The sequence below is a fragment of the Rhinolophus sinicus genome, chromosome 13, assembly GCF_057876585.1.
Source record: "Rhinolophus sinicus isolate RSI-liver-muscle chromosome 13, RSI-T2T, whole genome shotgun sequence".
NCBI lineage: Eukaryota > Metazoa > Chordata > Mammalia > Chiroptera > Rhinolophidae > Rhinolophus > Rhinolophus sinicus.
Genome location: NC_142513.1, coordinates 11,451,242 through 11,469,780, shown reverse-complemented (window position 1 = coordinate 11,469,780; position 18,539 = coordinate 11,451,242). Strand labels below are relative to the sequence as shown.

The following is an 18,539-nucleotide window of genomic DNA, read 5'->3' as shown; positions in this document are numbered from 1 at the left end:
AAAATTATCATCTTTTGTTACCTAATCTCTAAAATGATATCATCACTTTTGCTGTATTCTATTTGTTAGAAACGAGTCACTAGATGGTGCCCACCCTCAACGAAAGCCATTTTTGAGGATGGTACCAAAACACCTGATTAGAACTTTTTCTTTCTCATTTGGGACAACAAATGAAGAGGGATCCTCTGTTCTCTAGGAGAGATAGAACCCGACAGCAAGCATGCAAATATTCTCATGACTTAATGCAAGCTACAGAGATCAAAGAATATCTAGGGGCTTCATGCTCATTTCCATCATATAATGGTTATCTCGCAGGAATGGGACAGCCCAGGCCTTGCGGTACCAGGTCTCCTGGTGACAATACCAAACACTCATAGATGAAGGTGGCAATGGCCAAGAGGCCTCCTAGGGTTGCTCACCAGGCCAGAAAGGCAGGAGAACGTGATGGATAAGTGCCCAATTTACCCACAAATGGGCTTGACTCCCGGCTCATCTATATACTAGAGTCTTTGAGTTCTATTTATCTTATTTATTTGTTTATTACGCAATCAAGTTACTTCACCTTGGGCGGGTGGTTGCCTCAGTTGGTTAGAGCGCAGTGCTCATAACACCAGGGTCGACAGTTCGATTCCCATATGGGCCAGCGAGCTGCGCCCTCCACAGCTAGACTGAAAAACAACAACTTGACTTGGAGCTGATGGGTCCTTGAAAAACACACTATTCCCCAATATTCCCCAATAAAAATTAAAAAAAAAAGAGTTACTTCACCTCCCTTTGCCTCCATTTCCTCATTCATAAAATGGGCATGGATTGTAATAGTCCCTATCTCATTAGGTAGTTGTGAGGGTTAACAGCTAATACTTGTAAAATGCTTAAATCAAACTATATAATTATCACTCAATAGTTGAAGCTATTGTTCCAGTTGTTGTTGTTGCATAACAATTTACTCCAACACTTTGCACCTTAAAACAACCATTTAATTATGCTCATGGAATGTGAATGTGTGGCTCAGGAATCCAGACTGGGAACAGTAGGGATGGGTGTCTCTGCTCCTCAAGGTCAGGGGCCTCAGCTGGAAACATTTGACCCTGGGAGCTGGAATCCGAAGGCTCATCCTGGAGCCAGGGCTGGGATGACTCACAACTCTGCCCACTGGAGCATCCGTGCCTGGCCTATCTCTATGCTTTGAGTTTTCTCACAGCATGGTGGCCTCAGGGGAGTCGGACTTCCTAGAGGCTTGGGGCTCCAGGTACCAGTGTCCCTGTGACCCACCCTCAGAAGTCACACAATATGACTCTGTGCAACCTACTGGTTGAAGCAGTCACAAGATCACTTAGATTTCAAGGAAGGGAACAAAGAATTTTGGAGCCACGTTTTCAAACTCCCTCAGCTATTATTATTTTCAGAACTGAACAAGGGTCCCCTGGCTCAGAAGGTCTCGTCAATGCTGTCTTCTTTGCCGATATGCTTGGTTGTGTCTGTGGAACATGATTCCTGCTGGTTGAGGGTACGTGACGTATGTGAACTAATGTGTCTGTGGATGGGCACGCAGGGAGATAAACCTGTGACCACGAGCATGCTGAGCTTATATGTATGTTTTTGCCTGAGAGTGAGAATGAGTGGGGGTGTCCCCAGCCTGTCTCCTTTCCAGAATTCATAACTCTTCTATCGACCGGCCCGCCTATTTCCACATGGGTGCCTGATGAGCCCCTTAAACGTCAGACAGTCAAAAGGGAACTCAAGCTCTTTCCCCTGCCCGAGGGGCTCCTCTTCCAATCTGTAAATCCTTACAGAATCTACTCCAATCTGCCTGCTTTCCTCCATCTCCTCTACTACCGCCTTAGTCCAAATCACTCCATCTCTCACCTGCAAGAGGCCCCCGTTTCCACCCTTGCTCCATATAACCTGCTAGACTCCCAGTTATTTCTTATGTCAGTCGGACTAAAATCTGCACTCCTGACGCTGGCCTCCCAAGCTCTTAAGTGATCTGGCTCTTGCCAACGGCTCCTTCGGACCCCATCTCCCTCCACTCTCACTGTTACCCCCTGTGTTCCAGACACTGGTTTCATTTCTGTTGTTCTTTATACTCCTCAAGCTTCTTTCACCACAGGGCTGTCGCCTTTGCTCTTCTTTCTGCCTGGAACCTGAGGTCTCAAATCCTATATCACCTCCTCGGAGCAGCCTTCCCAGACTGCAGCTAAAGCAGCACCTGTGCCTGCCTACCTGGCCACCCTAGCTTCACTCTCTGCCTGGCCTTTATCACTAGCTGGTATTTCTCTGGCTATTTAACTTCCTTCTTCCCTCCGTAGAAAGCAAACTGCACAAGAACAAACAAATCTGTCTCCCTTGTTCTTTCAGCCCACCCCAAATGCCTGGCACTGACACATGGGAGGTGTCCATACCTAAGTGTCCGATGAACGGAGGGTGACTCCACGGAGAATGTCTGAGCAGCTGAAGAAGGTCTGTGTGTGTCCTGGTCAGTGTAGGTATGTGTGTGTGTGTAGGGGTGTGTGTGTGTGTGTGTGTGTGTGTGTGTGTGTGTGCGTGTGTGCGTGTGTACACTCTGGAGAGGCCACACTAGTGTGGACTGCAGTGATTTGGGGAGTCTCCTTCCGGTGGGGAGGACGGCATGTGGGCCTCCCCCACAAAGGGGATGACTATTGGCAGGACCCTGGGGAGGACAGTGAGTGTGGGGTGGGGGGCAGGCAGGGGCGGTCCCGGTGCCCCTCTGTCCCGCCTCCAGGGACGTGGCAGCAGCGCTGCGGGGCGGGCAGACCGGGAGGGAGGGACAGAGGCGAGAGGCGGGCTGGAAAGTTTGTCCCGCGGCCGAGGCGAGGACTGAGCCAGGGGATGCGCGCCCAGGCTCCCAGCTCCCGCTGTATGCCTTGGTGTCCTGCTCGCCATGGGTAAGTTGTCATCGGGCGCTACCCGCTGGGGAGCCCCCGAGATCCCGTCAATGCGCGCGCCTTCCGCCCCCTGCTTCACACCCGGACCAGACACCGCCTACCCGGGTGGCGAGCCAGGGAAACCAGGCCTTGGCTGGGGGCTGGGAAGGGACTTAGGCGCACTTCCTTCCACGCTCCTTTCTGCCCAGAAAAAAGTGGCCCGAATATGCTCCTTACTTGACATTGAGCGCTCACTCCGGGCCAGGCCCTCTCTTGACGGCTTTAAGCCTCACAACAAACCTCAGGCAAGTGAAATGGTTCCTATTCTGCAGATGAAGAAATAGAGGCTTCACAAGGAGCAAATACATTACATTCACCGAACACCTCTGCTCGCCAGGTCCCAGGATGCTGCCATGAACAAAACATAAAACACCTCTGCTCTAGAGATGGGTCAACAGAGGGGAGACAGAGGGGATTAGAACCCAGAATCGTAGGGGGAGTAGGGAATTTCTTTGTTGCTACAGAGGGGCCAAAGTTTCTATGTTTCTCTCTGGATTCTGAAGCCTCAAAGGGTTACTTTATCATTCATACACCTACTGTGTGGCAGGCATTGGTTTACAGGTTGGGGACTCAGTGTGAACAAAATAGACATAGTCTTTTCTCTCATGGAGCTGACAGTCTAGGTGAGAAGTTGGATAAACAAGTAAATGAATTAAATAATCTCAAAGAGTGATAAGGTGCGGTGGAACACATACAATGAGGTGGTGTGACAGTGATGAGGGGGGCAGGTTCTTTAGGTCAGTAGGCAAGGAGGGCCTCCCAGAATAGCAGGCATCGGGGCTGATGTCACTTAAAAGAAGTGGGCTTGCTAAGATCTGGGAGAAGAGCTTCCAGGTTGCAGGAACAGCAAGTGCAAAGGCCCTGAGGCAGGAGAGAGCTGGTGTGGTCTAGGCCAGTATGGGTGAGCACAGTGGGCAAGGGGGGAGCAGTGGAAGGGAGGTCAGAGAGGTAGGCAGGAGCTAGATTCTGCAGGACTTTGTAGGCCATAGTGAGAAGTTTGGATTTGATTTCAAATGACAAAAAGATTTTACGCTGGGGTGGGGCACAAGCTGAATTGCCTTTAAAAAACTCACTGGGTTGTTCTGTGGAGAATCATAATAGCTAACAGTGGCTATAAGGTAGGCAGGCATATGAGGCGGGTATTACTATCATCCCCATTTATAGATGGGGAGGCTCAGAATGGTTAAGTGAGTTGCCCAAAGTCACACAGCTGCGTGAGAAGCTAGGAGAAGCTAGGATAGAATCCCAGCACTCTGGCTCCAGGATGCATCTCTAACCACTGGACCACCCCGCCTCTCAGGCATAGGATGATGGCACGACTAGTGACCAACTCCAGCTCTGGCTCCAGGGTCTAATTTGGGGGCTAGGATTTGCTCCCATTCCTATTCATGGCCACTTCCAGACCCTGGACCTTGCCACGTGCTCAAGAGCCAAGATCCTTTCTGCCTGGATTCTCTACGTCCTCAGAGTTTGTTCATTCATTCATCTGATCACCCATTTATTCAACAAGTACTTATTGAGTGCCTACTATGTGCCAGGAACTCTCCTCAGCATCAGGGAGTCAGCTGAACAAACAAACAATTCCTTTGGGGCTGACATTCTGGTGGGGAGACCAATAAATATGTCAAATATGTGGTTATTGCAGGTGACGAGAAGTACCATGGAGAAAATAAGCAGGGAAGGGCTGGATGCTATGGGGAGGTTGCAATTTTAAGTAGAGGGTCAGGGAAGGTGATGTTTGAGCAAAGACCTAAGGGAGGGAGGGAAGGCATGGAAGAGGAGGCTTCCCCAGCAGAGGTGACAGCTGGTGAAAAGCCTTGACCTGAGATGTGCTTGGAGTGAGGAGCCGAGTGAGAGGAGAGCCACAGGGCCTTGAAGGTCACTGTAAGGACTTTGGCTGTTTCCAAGGGAAGAGGGAGCCTTGGAGGGCTCTGAGCAGAACGACGTGGTCTGACTGAGGCTTTCACAGGATCCCTCTGGCTGCTGCATAGCATTAGATTAGGTTCAGATGCCCCTGTCACAGCCCTTGGAATGCCACCTGGTGATACTTCCCTGGTCCCAGACTCAGTCATTGAGGAAAAACCTCACTGAGCCCCCCGTTGGGTGTCAGGGCAGATCTGGGTCCCAGGAGACACAGAGACAGTAAGTCTCCGTCCTGTCCTGTCCTGTCCAGTTTAACAAGGAGGCCACATCAACCAGCTCATGATATGGGGTGAGCAAATGAAGGGAGAATGCACAGTTGGTTGGAAGTGAAAAATGTGGCTTGGAAAGTTGAGGAATTAGTGAGGGCCTCCCTCAAACTAGCTTAACCAAAAAAAAAAAGGGGGCGGGGGGGGCGTTAATTTATTCGTCTCTGAAAAGTTCAGGCACAGATGGACCTGGGGACTCAGGCAGTGCTGTCAGGAATCCCTCTTGGGGAAGATGGCCTCCAACAGCTCCAGGCAGGTAAACAACCATTTCATTTGATTGCCTCACATGGCCTGAAAGAACCTTCCTTTCTGGCAGTAAAGTCTAGGAACTGAGGGAAGTGGAGCAAAGGGAGGTGAAGATGGGGCAGAACCCAGGCAGCATAATCTCCCCAGGGTGTTTATTGATGGTCAGGAACAGGTAGGACAAGGCCAGCCTGGGAATGGTGTGTGTGTGTGTGTGTGGGGGGGTGTTGTTTCTCTGAGGGGCGGGGATGATGGGGAGAAGGGTGAGCAGAAAGAGGGGGGCATTTCTCCACCCATAAAACTCTTCCTCCTGCACAAAAATTGCCTCACAGAGATGGGGAGAGGCAGAAATAAGAGAGAACAGAGAGAACTCATGTTATGCCAAGGTTTTCTAATGGAGTGGTTAAGAGTCTGGATTGTGGAGCCAGACCACCTGGCTGTGAATCTAGGCACAGCTACTGACTACTTTTGACTTGAGGTAAGTCACGTCACCGCTCTGATTATCAGCGCATTCACTCATAAATCATACAAAAGCCCACCTTATGAAGTTGTGGTGAGAATTAAATGCGTTACTGTCCTTAAAGCGTTCAAAGCAGTGCTGTTGTCAGGTCCTGGTGGTTTGACGGGCCAGCCGAAGGTCCTAGATGTCAGCATCATGCTTGGCATGGGGTGAGATAGATATTGCTGGATTACTCTAGAAATCCAGAAATATTACTCAGAAATATTACTCAGAAATATTTAAGTACGTGAATTAAAAATGAAGAGTAACCTGTATAAACTGCACTGCTGATACAGTAGCCGTTAGCCACTTGTGGCTAGTTTTACATTCAAATTAATGAAAATTAAATACAATTTAAAACGCAGTTCCTCAGTCACATTTGCCACATTTTAAACGCCCCGTATCCACATATGCTGGTGACTACCGTAGATCACCTCTCTCCCCGGCTCAAGCCTTCCAAGGCTTCCACCCACTGACAATGAAATTCGTCATTATCCTCCTGACCTGCCAAGCTCCCCATGATCTGGCCCTGTCTGCTTCTCCTACCTCATCCTCTCCTCTCGCTGTCACTCCTGGGCTCCAGCCGCTCTGGCCTGGGTAGCCAGAGTGATTAGCACAGTGATGAAAAGCCTGCACTCTGTAGCTACATCAGCTCTCCCACTTATTGCTGTGTGACCATGAGAAAGTTTCTTAACTGGTCTGCACTTTGGAGGATGATGCTAATAGTAATATGTCATATGTTACAGGGCTGGTGTCAGAATTAAATGAGCAAATACATGGAAAGCTCTTAAAACAGGACCTGGCACTTAGTAAGTGCCAAGTAAGTAGCTATTCGTATTAATAGTTATTGTTCAAACATACTTGCTTCGGGGCTTTTGTTCTTGCTATGCCTCCTGTCTAGAATGTTCTTCTCCCAGATTTTACATGGCTTTGACCCTCACTTCATTCAGATCTCTGCTCAGATTTCCCCACTTCAGAGACGCCTTAGCTAACCACCCGATTTAAAACAGAGCTCCTCCATCACTTTCAATCCCATTTCCCTGCTTTTTTTTTTTTAAATGATACCCATCACCACCTGAGGTTATATATTTATTTGTTTCTCATCTGCCTTTTTCTACTAGAATGTCAGGTCCCTGACAACACCACTGAATTGCCAGCCCTCAGATTACTGCCTGGTGTGTCGTAGATGTCAGATAAATGCGTTTTTGAATGATTGGATGGATGGATGGATGGATGGATGGATGGATGGATGAAGTGGTTGGATGGATGGATGGATGGATGGATGGATGGATGGATGGATGAAGTGGTTGGATGGATGGATGGATGGATGGATGGATGGATGGATGGATGGATGGACAAATGAATAGGTGGATGGATGCAGTAGCTGGGTGGGTAGATGGAAGGGTTGACAGATGGAGAAGAGATTGGATGGACAGGTGCCCTGGCAAGGAACCATTCTGAACTCGACTACTCTCACTTTTGTTTTCCAGGCCATTCCCCACCCCGCCTGCCCCTGTGTGCCTCTGTGTCTTTGCTGGGTGGCTTGACCTTTGGTTATGAACTGGCAGTCATTTCAGGTGCCCTGCTACCACTGCAGCTTGACTTTGAGCTAAGCTGCTTGGAGCAGGAGTTCCTGGTGGGCAGCCTGCTCCTGGGGGCTCTCCTCGCCTCCCTTGTAGGGGGCTTCCTCATTGACCGTTGTGGCAGGAAACAAGCCATCCTTGGGAGCAATGTGGTGCTGCTGGCGGGCAGCCTGAGCCTGGGCCTGGCCGGTTCCCTGGCCTGGCTGGTCCTGGGCCGCACAGCGGCTGGCTTCGCCATCTCCCTGTCATCCATGGCCTGCTGTATCTACGTGTCTGAGCTGGTGGGGCCACGGCAGCGGGGAGTGCTGGTGTCCCTCTACGAGGCTGGCATCACCATAGGCATCCTGCTCTCCTACGCACTCAACTACGCACTGGCCAGTGCCCCCTGGGGATGGAGGCATATGTTGGGCTGGGCCGCTGCACCTGCTCTGCTGCAATCCCTCAGCCTCCTCGGTCTTCCTGCTGGTGCCGATGAGACTGCAGCCAACAAGGACCTCATCCCCCTCCAGGGAGGGGAGGCCACCAAGTCGGGCCTGGGGAAGCCAAGATACTCCTTTCTGGACCTCTTCAGGGCACGGGATAACATGCGAGGCCGGACCACAGTGGGGTTGGGGCTGGTGCTTTTCCAACAGCTAACAGGGCAGCCCAATGTGCTGTGCTATGCGTCCACCATCTTCCACTCGGTCGGCTTCCGGGGGGGAGACTCAGCTATGCTGGCCTCCGTGGGGCTTGGCGCAGTGAAGGTGGCCGCTACCCTGACTGCCATGGGGCTAGTGGACCGAGCCGGCCGTAGGGCCCTGTTACTCGCTGGCTGTGCCCTCATGGCCCTGTCGGTCAGTGGTATAGGCCTTGTCAGCTTTGCTGTGCCCATGGACTCAGGCCCAAGTTGCCTGGCTATGCCCAATGCCACCAAGCTGTCTGGCTTCCCTGGAGACTCTGGCCTGCCAGTCGGCTTATCTCCACCTCCATTGTCAACAACTAGCGAGAACCAAGGGGAGCCGGTCTTGTCAACATCTAAGAAAACCAAGCCTCGTCCCGGAGCTGGGGATCCCACAGCCCCTCCCCTGCCAGCCCGGAGCACGGCCTCCTCTGCACCCCCGTCTGCCCCAGAGCATGCCCTGCTACACTGGACAGCATTGGTCTGTATGATGGTCTTTGTGAGTGCCTTCTCCTTTGGATTTGGACCAGGTAGGTGAGAGTTTCTTGCAGTAACTCTGAGTCTTCTACCTCTCCTAGCAGGAAGCTTGTGGACCGTATCCGTCAGGGTGTCGGAGGGAGTCTAGCGGTGGCTACACCGTGAAGCCAGTGAAGCTGAAACTTCAGGCTCCTCCTTATTTGCAGGCCCTTCTTCCCAGGGCAGGGGCCCAATTTTATGTTTTGTAATTATTTTTTTCTTAAAAAGGCCCCCAAATCATTTAAACTTCAGGCCTCATAAAAGCCAAATTAGCTCCCGGAAAGCTCACTCAAAAGGCTTCACCGTGTTTCCCCAAAAATAAGACTGGGTCTTATATTAATTTTTGCTCCAAAAGACGCATTATGGCTTATGTTCAGGGAATGTCATCCTGAAAAAAAATCATGCTAGGGCTTATTTTCCTGTTAGGTCTTATTTTCAGGGAAACATGGTACTTGAATTTAAGGAATGGGGTGACAACCATCCTGGTTTGCCCAGGACTGAAAGTCTCATGTCCTCGGAACCCCTTGTCCCCGGGGGGAAACTGAGACTGTTGATCCCTCGAAAGGGCTTCTCACAGCCATGTTGGGGAAGCGTCTGGGGAGATTTGATGTCAGGAGCCTGACATGGTTTGAACTACACCGATGGGAGGCTGCCCGCTGGCCCGTGGGTGCCAGGCCCTGGGTCCTGGCTGCAGCCTAGGAGCCCTCCCTGTCCTCCTGTCCTAGTGACCTGGCTTGTTCTCAGCGAGATCTACCCCGTGGAGATCCGAGGGAGGGCCTTCGCCTTCTGCAACAGCTTCAACTGGGCCGCCAATCTCCTCATCAGCCTCTCCTTCCTCGACCTCATCGGTGAGTCCGCTGCCCTAATATCTTGGTCCAGTTCCTTCTAGATCCAGGGACAATTTCCTCCTGACAGGGCCAGGGCTTCCTTATCTGTTGGAGTATAAGTGACAGAAAACCCAATGCAAACCAGTTGATGAACAAAAGGGACTACTTTGTCTTCAATCCCTGAAAAGAGGAGGGTGGTTGGACTCACGCAAGGCTGATCCAGAGCCTTCAACAAAATCGTCAGCCCTCTTTCGTCTCTCTCCACTCTGCCTCCCCCACTGTGGGCTTCCTTCTCAGGCAGACGCCTCGTGGTGGCAAAGATGGCCACCAGCAGGTCTCTTCAGCCTGGCACCCCAGTGCAAGGAGAGCTTTCTTTCGCAGTGGCTGAGTGACCCAAGTCCTGAGACTTGCTGCTCATTGGCTCAGCAAGATCACATGCCCATCCCTGAACCAATCACTGTGGCTGAAGGGCTGTCTCCATCCCCTGGCTCCAGGCGCGGGGCATATACCCACCCTGGAGCCAGGGGGTGGAAACAGCCTTACCCAAACATGTGGACCGCAAGTTGGAGGGGAGTCATCCCCCAAAAGAAAATTGGGGTGCTGCTATCAGGAAAAGAGAGAGGAGAGGTTGGGAGACAAAGACAACAGAAGATGTGATCTGTGAGGCTTCTACCTCCTTCCAGGGTGTCAGTGAGTGGGTTGGCTTAATGGACGACTGGGGGTAGAGGCCGAAGGAGACGAACTGAAGTATTCACTTTTCCTCGTCCTGATTGGTGTGGTGGGGGGAGGGGAACAAACTCCAGACAAGAGATCTGACTATGGGGCTGTGTGCCCCCACCCCCAAATCCAGTCTCTTCTCTGTTGCTGGGAATAAAGCAGGAGAGTTTTTGTAGCTGCAGAACTACTCTTCAAATAAAACTGTGCAGAAGTTCCATGGCAGTGTCCGACCACATCCAGAGCCCCCAAACACGCTGTATAATTCTCCAGGGTGCAGAACAGGAGATGGCCCACACCAGCACGGGTGGAAACCTGTCTGAGACCAGTGGTGCAGGAGCTGCAACTTCTTCTTTTTGTTCTAAGCCAGCTCAAACCGGCTCATGCCCACCCGCCAACAGGAAGGGTTTCCCAGCTCTAGTTTAGATGACATCACCTCCTCTACGTAGCATTCAAACTCAGTCTGAGCCGGGCTGGGGTGGGGTGGGGATTATATAGGCGCAGAACACTGGGGAAGGGTCTCTGAGATGCTGAGATGCACATGGCCCAAGGTGACTGGTAGACCTTGGTCATCTGGGCCACGGTGAGTGGGGCTCCTTCACTGTGGGCCCCGAGGCACAGTTCTTAGGGTTCAGTTCTTTTCCTACTTCCTGCAGCCAGGCGTTTCTACCTCAAAGGCGCAGCCACCCCTGGGGGGAAACACTGGTAGAAGAATCTTCCCACCATACCTGTCTGCCACCCCCAGTTTTAGGGAAATCCAGGCTTCTCCCTGCTGCCTCAGTATTCAAGCATTCTCTTTATGTGGATTGAACAAGTGGGTGAGAGTCGAAGGAAGGATAGACGGGGTTTATTAGAATTGTATTCTGTCCTTCTCATCCTCGTTTCATAGGTGGGGAAATATGTCCTTCCTGAGTCCAGTCAGGTAATGAGCAGGCTAGAACCCAACCCTCCTGACTCCCAGGCCAGCTCGCTCCTGGCTGGTATAAGGATTAAGTGAGGTCAGGCTGGTCAAGGGAGGCTGCTCGGAGGAGGTGTGGCCATGGCTATTTAGAGGTGAGAATGACATCTGAAACCTCATTTGCGCTTTTCCTCTGGTCTCTTCCTTCACAGCCTTCTTTCTTTCTCTCTGGCTGACTGACTTCAAAGGAGTCAAGGTCATCCCTAGGGATCCTGGTCACTGGCCCTGAGACCCTGACCCCCACCTGAGTCTCCAGCAAGAGGGAGGGGCTGAGGTTTTTGTCTTCTCTCTCAAACTAGTCTGACACAGGCCAAGTTGGCTGAAACTCAGTTCCCTGAATCCTTATGTCACTGAAAAACCAGTTCATGGAATACCTGAGGATTTTTTTTGTTTTGTATTTTTTGTGTTTTTTTTTCGGAGCTGGCTGGGCTTTGCCAAGGCTGCATCCTGCAGTTGTTTTGCTGCCAAGGTGAATGTTACTTCCTCTCTGTTCACATTTTCAGATTCTGCGCGCACAACACTGGTTAGCATTTTAGATGAGGGTAAATGGGCTTTTCCATAAAGACAAGCTGCCCTTGTCAGCGCTTGTGGATCTGAGCCCTAGCTCTTTGCCTGCCTCTGGGACAATGAGTCCTAGTCCTTCTTTAAGGTTCTTGCTTATCTGACAGTTGTTGGTCGTTCTGCAAATCGACCATCGGGAGATTCTGCTTTGGGTGAACTGACTTTTTGATGCTCCCCCTGGAAGCAGCCAGGTGGCTGTGCCCTGGCCCACACTCCCACCCTCCCATTCCCAGGCACCATCGGCTTGGCCTGGACCTTCCTGCTGTATGGGCTGACCGCTGTCCTCGGCCTGGGCTTCATCTATTTATTTGTCCCTGAGACCAAGGGCCAGTCGTTGGCAGAGATAGACCAGCAATTCCAGAGGAGACGGTAAGCGGGACAGGGCGTGTCTGGAAGAGTCCCACCTAACCCTGAGCACTTGGCTGCAGGAGCTTAGCCTCCCCTTGCAAAACAGCGTTTTTCTTCTCTTCCTGTCGCTCTTACTGCCTGGACGCTGTGCATTTGATCCTGTCTTCATATTGGAGCTTGTTTTCCTCGAGTTGTTTTGTGTCTTCCCACAGCAGAGTTTCGTTTGACTTTAAGCCCCACTCACAGGAAATTTTAAATCGTAATGGTGGACTCATGAGAAGTTAGAATTGTAGAATCCTAACACCAGAATTGTAGAATCCTAAAACTTAGAATCATGGAAGCTCGGAGAAACAAAACATTATAACTGTGGCCTTTTAAAATTGCACACAAAGAACTGTGGGCTTAACCTACTCATTCAGTGGGTATTGAAGTCCCTACTACGTGCCAGGCAGTATTCTGGGCTGTAGGACACATGGCTGAGAATAAGATGGAAAAGGCCCTTGTCCTCATGGAGCTTCCATTCTAGTTGGGGCGGGGCACAGAAAATAAGCAAGCCAACATATGCATCAACAAGAGCATTTCAGTTAATGATGTGCAGCTGGAAGAAAATAAAACAGCAAAATACGTTGAGAGAGCCTGGTTGGTGGAAAGGAGAACAGAAGGGCAGGGGATTGTGGCTAAATTAGAGTGGGTGGTCAGAGAGGGACTGCCTCTCTGAGGATGTGCAATTTAAGTTAGTAAGAAGGAGGCAGCCATGGAGCGATGAGGGGGAGGAGCGTTCCAGGTAGAGGGAACAGCAAGTGCAAAGGCCCTGAGGTCGGGAGTGTGTCTGGAATATGCAAAGAACAGTAAGGAAGCCAGTGTGGCTGGAACAAAGTGAGTGAGGAAGGAAGGGTGAAAGGTCAGATCAGCCAAGAGGGTAGGCGCTAGATCACATAAGGTCTTTAGGTCATAGAGAGGCGTTCAGAATCTTAGCACCATGGGACCTTGGGCTGTTCAAATAAGAGAAGAGTGAGGACATCAGAAAGGACCCCAAAGCACCACAAAGCACCACAATCATAAGCGTCCTTGGCAAATGCCCCTGGTTATTTCTTGTAGCAAAAGGAAGTCACCAGCCACTGACAGCCCATTCTATTCCTGCGAGGCCCTAAAAGATTGAAAAAATAAACCATTCTAATACGGAATTGGCAATTGCTTCCCTGCAGCTGCCTGCCAAGGCTTACCCCAACCTGGCTCTTGAGGGGATGCAGTACTAGTGCAGTGTAAAATCCTCTTACCTGGTTCACCCTACCCCAGAGTGTCCTCTGCCAGCTAAACATTCCCAGTTTGCTGGGTGATGCCTTCTGCAGGCCCCTCAGTGACCCAGTTGTATTAGTTAGGGGATAGATTTGGCTGCCTGGAATAGTCCAAATGTCAGCGTCCAGGACTGGGGCAGCAGCCATGTCCTGAGAGGTCATCCAGGGTCCCAGGCTCTGTCTCGTTGCTCTGCCATCTCTTCAATATTACCTTTTCCGTGTGTCCTATGACAGTGAACTACCACATTTCTGCAGGGGAAAGGGAAAGAGAAGGACACAGCCTAAGACATACAAGTCACCTCCACCCACATCCTTTTGGCCAGGACTTGGCTACACATCCATGCAGGGGCGGCTGAGAAACCTGGCATGTAATCTGGGTCGCCATGTGCTCAGCTGAAAATCAAGAGTGCTAGTACTACACATAAAATGGGGACAGATACTAGGAGCCACCTGGGTCTCTGCTAGACTGGCTTTTTTTGGGAGAAGATTCCAGACCCCTCCTCTGGACAAAGAGCAAAGTAGGCAGAGAGGCCGGTGGGAGCCAGCTTTGGAATAAGACAGGATGTGATTGCAGCCAAGGGGAGTGTCGGGCTGGACCTGGCTCCTCAGGGTCACGTGGAGGTGAGGGCAGACACAGGTTGACCAAGATGAGCGTTTGGGTAATTTAGAAGATGGAAATGCATATGAAGGCAGGAAGCAGGAAAGGTCAGGTAGGAGTGGGAGACGGGTGGGTTGCGGGTCTCAAGGGCTGGGCCCCTCACTCCCTTTCTCCCCAGGGAAGGCCCCCAGGCCTTGCTACCCTCTGACTCCACTCACTCTCTGCTTGACAGGTTCACCCTGGGCTTTGGCCACAGGCAGAGCACTTCTGGCGTCCAGTACAGCCGCATCAAGGAGTCCTCCTGAGGAGTCCATCTGCCTGGAAGATTCTGGAACCATGGCGTTAGCAGACGGTCTCTAGCATCCTGCTTGCCTGGGCCCCAGAGCACAAGTTCCAGGTGGTCCTTTGAGACTTGCCTCTGCCCCGGAGGAGGTCTTTTGTGCTGGGGTGAAAGGGATGAAAGTCTGAGAACCTAAACGTCTTCATTTGGAGTCTCAGGCTCAGAGGATTCCTAAGGATCTGCCTTCTTGCCTCAGTTTCCCCATTGACTGCACATCTCTGCAGTTCTTAGAGAATCTCATGTGGAGTTTCCACTGCTCCCTAGACTTTCTCAAAGAATCTGTGGGGTACCAATCCTGGCAGGAAGTCTCTCCTGGTATCATCCATAAATCCAGCTGAAGATACCATATTCTCTGCTCTCTTTGTCCATCTGGCTGGGACTTTTCAGCAAGGGGGAAGCCTGCTTTTCGGCTCTCAGGTTTCGTGCTCTTACCCAGAACATTTATCATGCACCAGCAACTCAGCCTGGTTGACAGGAGGCTTGAGTTCTAATCTTGATTCTGCTGGTGTCATGGCTGTATGACTGTGGGCCTCAGTTTCCCTCATATGTGCGTGGGGGACCTGCACCACTTTGTTCTTAGAATCCCTTCTGACACCAGTGAGTTGGGATTCTAAATGCTGGTAATACAATAAATGTTCAGCACAAACCCTGCTCTCAAGTCATTAGTCATCTGTCAGAGAGATGTAAGTTTTATTAGGGGAAAGGTGAATGGAAGTCTAGAACTGTGTACACTACAATCCAAGAGCCATCCCGGTGCATGTAGCGAGCGCCAGGAGCTGGGTTTGGAGGCTGACACACCTGGCTGTCAGTGCTGCCTTTGTCTCTTGGCAGGAGTTGACCTTGAGTAAGAAACAACTCTCTCAAGCCTCAGTTTCTGCATCTGCAGAATGGGGGTGATTATGTCCCTGGGGGTATAGTTAACTCTGTCTCTCTTCAGGAGGGTCTGCAGCTGGTCCCACTCAGCTAGTCGGGGCATGGGGAGGTTATGTTCACCCTCAGTACCCAGTCCCCTCCCTTGGGGACATTGTAAAGGACCACCCCCCAACAGCTGAGACAGATGGAGACTGAGCAGGTAAGCTCAGGCCAGAGGTCACTAAAGGAAAGGACTGGCAAGAAGGAGTTCCTGGATGCTGAGAGTGAAGGGCTCGAGCGGGTCCAGGGTGCTGGCATCAGACAAGGCTTTGTCACCCGTGTCTGTGCACCTGGGTGTTGACGCAGCCCCCAAAGGACTGTGGTCCCTCAACTTCTCCTCTCCTTGCATTTGGAGATACAGATGCTCCTAGACTTATGATGGGGTTACGTCCCAATAAACCCATCGTAAAGTCAAAACTGCATTTAATACATCTCACCAAGTGAACATCACAACTTAGCCTAGGCTACCTGAAACGTGCTCAGAACACCTTCAGTAAGTAGCCTACAGTTGGGCACAATTGTCCAAAATACGAATATACTGTACAGTATTGGTTTTCCTCTTGGGATCGAGTGGCTGATGGGGAGCGGCGGCTCAGCATCACGAGAGTACCATGCTGCATATCACCAGCCCCGGAAAAGATCAAAATGCAAAGTACATTTCTACTGACTGAATGCGTATTGCTTTCACACCATCGTAAAGTCAAAACATCATAAATTGAACTATGGTACGTAGGGGAACATCTGTGCGTCCCTTATATCCGGTGTGTGTTGGAGCCGGCTTGTACTGGCTTGTGAGAGCTGATTGTTAAATTTTCAGGATTGTTGCAAGCTGGTTGTTAAACATAGACTCTAAAAAAAATTAAGGGACTTAAACTTATAATTAAATATATTAAAAACAAAGATAAATACTAAAATGTTATCACTTGCTTATTTTGCCACATTTTACAATGATCTGTGCTCTTGAGGTTATTTACATCTGTTGTATCTTTTGAGGGACACGGGAGAGGTGAGCCTTTCCTCCCCATTGGATGTTCAAGGATGTCAGGTCAGTCGCTAGAAAGTGGCCTTTGGGAGTATATTTGCATCACAGAGATTGGGGAACGTTACAAATCAGGGCTTGATTTATTGTCTTGTTGATTTTCCAGTCTAAAGAACATGATGGATAAAATGTCAATAATGCAAATTAAACTTAAAAGTATGTCTGTCGTCTCTACGGCTGATATATTGTAAGTGGCACAAAAAAATTGAGAGCCTGTTGTTTTGAACACTGTTACCAAGTTTAGCAAGCAAGCTGCTTATGTCATTGATGAAGGAGGTCTGACATACATCTTCACTGTTTCACTTTCCTTTGACTCATTAACATAAACAGAAATTTCAGCCAGCATTCATGTCAGAACTACCCTTGTGAGTGACTTCTTGCTGAGTTGTATTGTTATCAAAAATTTATTCATAGTCTAATTTCATCCTATCATGACTCAATTGCGATAATAGTTGGTTTTGCATACAAGATTTAGGCAAAAAAACCCCAACCCATTCTGTGAGAATTCATTGGCTACATGGAATTTGTAGTAAAGAGTATCTTCAATAAAGTGTTTATTGTTTGTAAATTTGTAAATTTTGTGCAACAAACACACACTTCATCGCAGTAACATTTACACACACACACACACACACACACACACACTGTTTTTTTCCTGGAGAGCAGTTGTTAAACACTTATCATCACATCACTGCTGAAATCTGTCTTTGTGGCCCCTTCGGATCCAGTTCTTTCTCTCGGGACCCCAAGAGACGTCAACAAATGTTTTAATAAAATTTTAATAGGTAGAGCTAAATATATATTAAATTATATAATAATCCTGACATTTGTGTAATATTTTGGCATGCTGCCATTCACCTCATTAAATAAAATAATTTTTAAGAACTAAATTGATTTAGTTCTTCAAACCTCTCTCAATTCCTAGGAGAACGCTTGTCTAGTCTCAGGGTAGATTCCCCCCTCTTTTGATCAGGGTCATAAGGCACAGATAAGGCAGCGACTATAAAAGTGAGCCCGTTGGATTAAGACAGTGGGTAGTGAGGTCTGTGGAAAGGGCTGACCACAGGCCCTCTCTAAAAGAAGGCCGACGCTCAATTCCAGTTGGTGGCTGCCATTTCAGAATGTGAGACAACACGGACTAACCAACTGAATTTTCAAGAAAATCCAGAAATTCAGACTTTGGTGCACATTTTCCTGATTTTTAAATGGTAGGAATTGATTCTTAATTGAAAAAATAGCCTTTAAGAGCAAAACAAAACACACCAGCGGCTGAATCATGACCTTTAGCCTGCGCCTCAGTTCTTGATGTCTTTCCCTCTGAAACATTCCTGTCCTCTGGTTTTTTAGGCTCCAGATTAATCTCTTTACAGAGTGGGAGGGAGTGGGAGTCGTGGCTTCTGGAAATCAGCGCCAAGCAAACTGAGGAGCCAGGCAGCTTGGATTGAATAGGTGGGAGGGGTGTTACTGAACGTGGAGGGAAAATGGGTCATATCTCAAACATATTGTACTGGCACAGTTAGGTGTGGGACTTGGGTGATGGATTGCTCTTCTGCACCCTGGGAACGATACTACTCACTATTTCGAGATGATTTCTGTCACTCACTAGGACTGGGCTCATAGTAGGTGCTCAGAATGGTTGAGTAACTGTCCCAGCAGCCTCCAGGGATACCCGGCCCTGAGTCAGGAGGATAATGAAGGCAAGAACCAGGTGGCAGTTTGGGGCGGGGGGGGGGGGGGTGCGCATCAAAAACATACTTTAGTTTGGGATACCTACTAGGGCTCCGAGGTCATTAGCACCAACCAGAAAAGAGACATGGTCTGTTCCTTGATCTGCAGAGCGTGTGCTGGGAAATTCGTCTCCTTCACCCAGAATACCCCAGAACGACTTGGGGGAAGATCCCTCAAACCCTAGTCTATGCATAGCCCATTCACAGGTGTGCCCAGCACTTACCACCTTCCTGTTTTTTTGCTAAATTGTGTGACACGGACTACTTACTGAATGCTTTTCTTTAAAGTAATTTACCTTTTAACCTGTTGCACAGGTAGGTGATCTGTGGGGGGTGACCCTGCCCTGATTTCACCATAGGTTTTACTGTCTTGGTTGTGATTCGATGGAGGATCGTGGGGTTCTCTGGCACAAAGATGACCTGAATGGAGCTGCAGGAGGGTGGGGTGGGATGCAGATGGGGTACACAGAGAGGAGGTCACCTGGCCAAGAGGGAGGACCCAGAAAGGGCACAACATATGCAGTCAGGACACTAGGTTTGAGTTATGCCTTAGCTACTTGCTAGTTTTGCCTCTGAGCCTCAGTTTC

General features: G+C 49.8%; 1 protein-coding gene across 3 annotated transcripts; it reads left to right on the top strand.

Moving 5' to 3' along the window:
• The first annotated feature begins 2,757 nt into the window (after positions 1-2,757).
• SLC2A10 (solute carrier family 2 member 10) lies at positions 2,758-16,775 on the top strand. Of its 3 annotated transcripts, XM_074317496.2 has the most exons (5): positions 2,758-2,906; positions 7,367-8,647; positions 9,359-9,481; positions 11,927-12,062; positions 14,167-16,775. In XM_074317496.2, the coding sequence occupies exons 1-5, from the start codon at positions 2,903-2,905 to the stop codon at positions 14,237-14,239; spliced, it is 1,617 nt and encodes a 538-aa protein (XP_074173597.2). In that variant the 5' UTR covers positions 2,758-2,902; the 3' UTR covers positions 14,240-16,775. The 3 variants fall into 3 exon arrangements, with proteins under 3 accessions (XP_074173597.2, XP_074173598.2, XP_088645209.1); XM_088789083.1 differs by lacking the exon at positions 2,758-2,906 and having other exon boundaries at positions 7,190-8,647; XM_074317497.2 differs by lacking the exons at positions 2,758-2,906; positions 11,927-12,062 and having other exon boundaries at positions 7,187-8,647.
• Positions 16,776-18,539: the final 1,764 nt, after the last annotated feature.

Excerpts from the sequence above, each read along its gene's own strand:
- SLC2A10 (XM_088789083.1), top strand. The coding sequence starts at position 7,273 with ATGGAAGGGTTGACAGATGGAGAAGAGATTGGATGGACAGGTGCCCTG. Across the intron at positions 8,648-9,358 it reads CTCCTTTGGATTTGGACCAG|TGACCTGGCTTGTTCTCAGC; the intron begins GTAGGTGAGAGT and ends CTCCTGTCCTAG. Across the intron at positions 12,063-14,166 it reads CAGCAATTCCAGAGGAGACG|GTTCACCCTGGGCTTTGGCC; the intron begins GTAAGCGGGACA and ends TCTGCTTGACAG.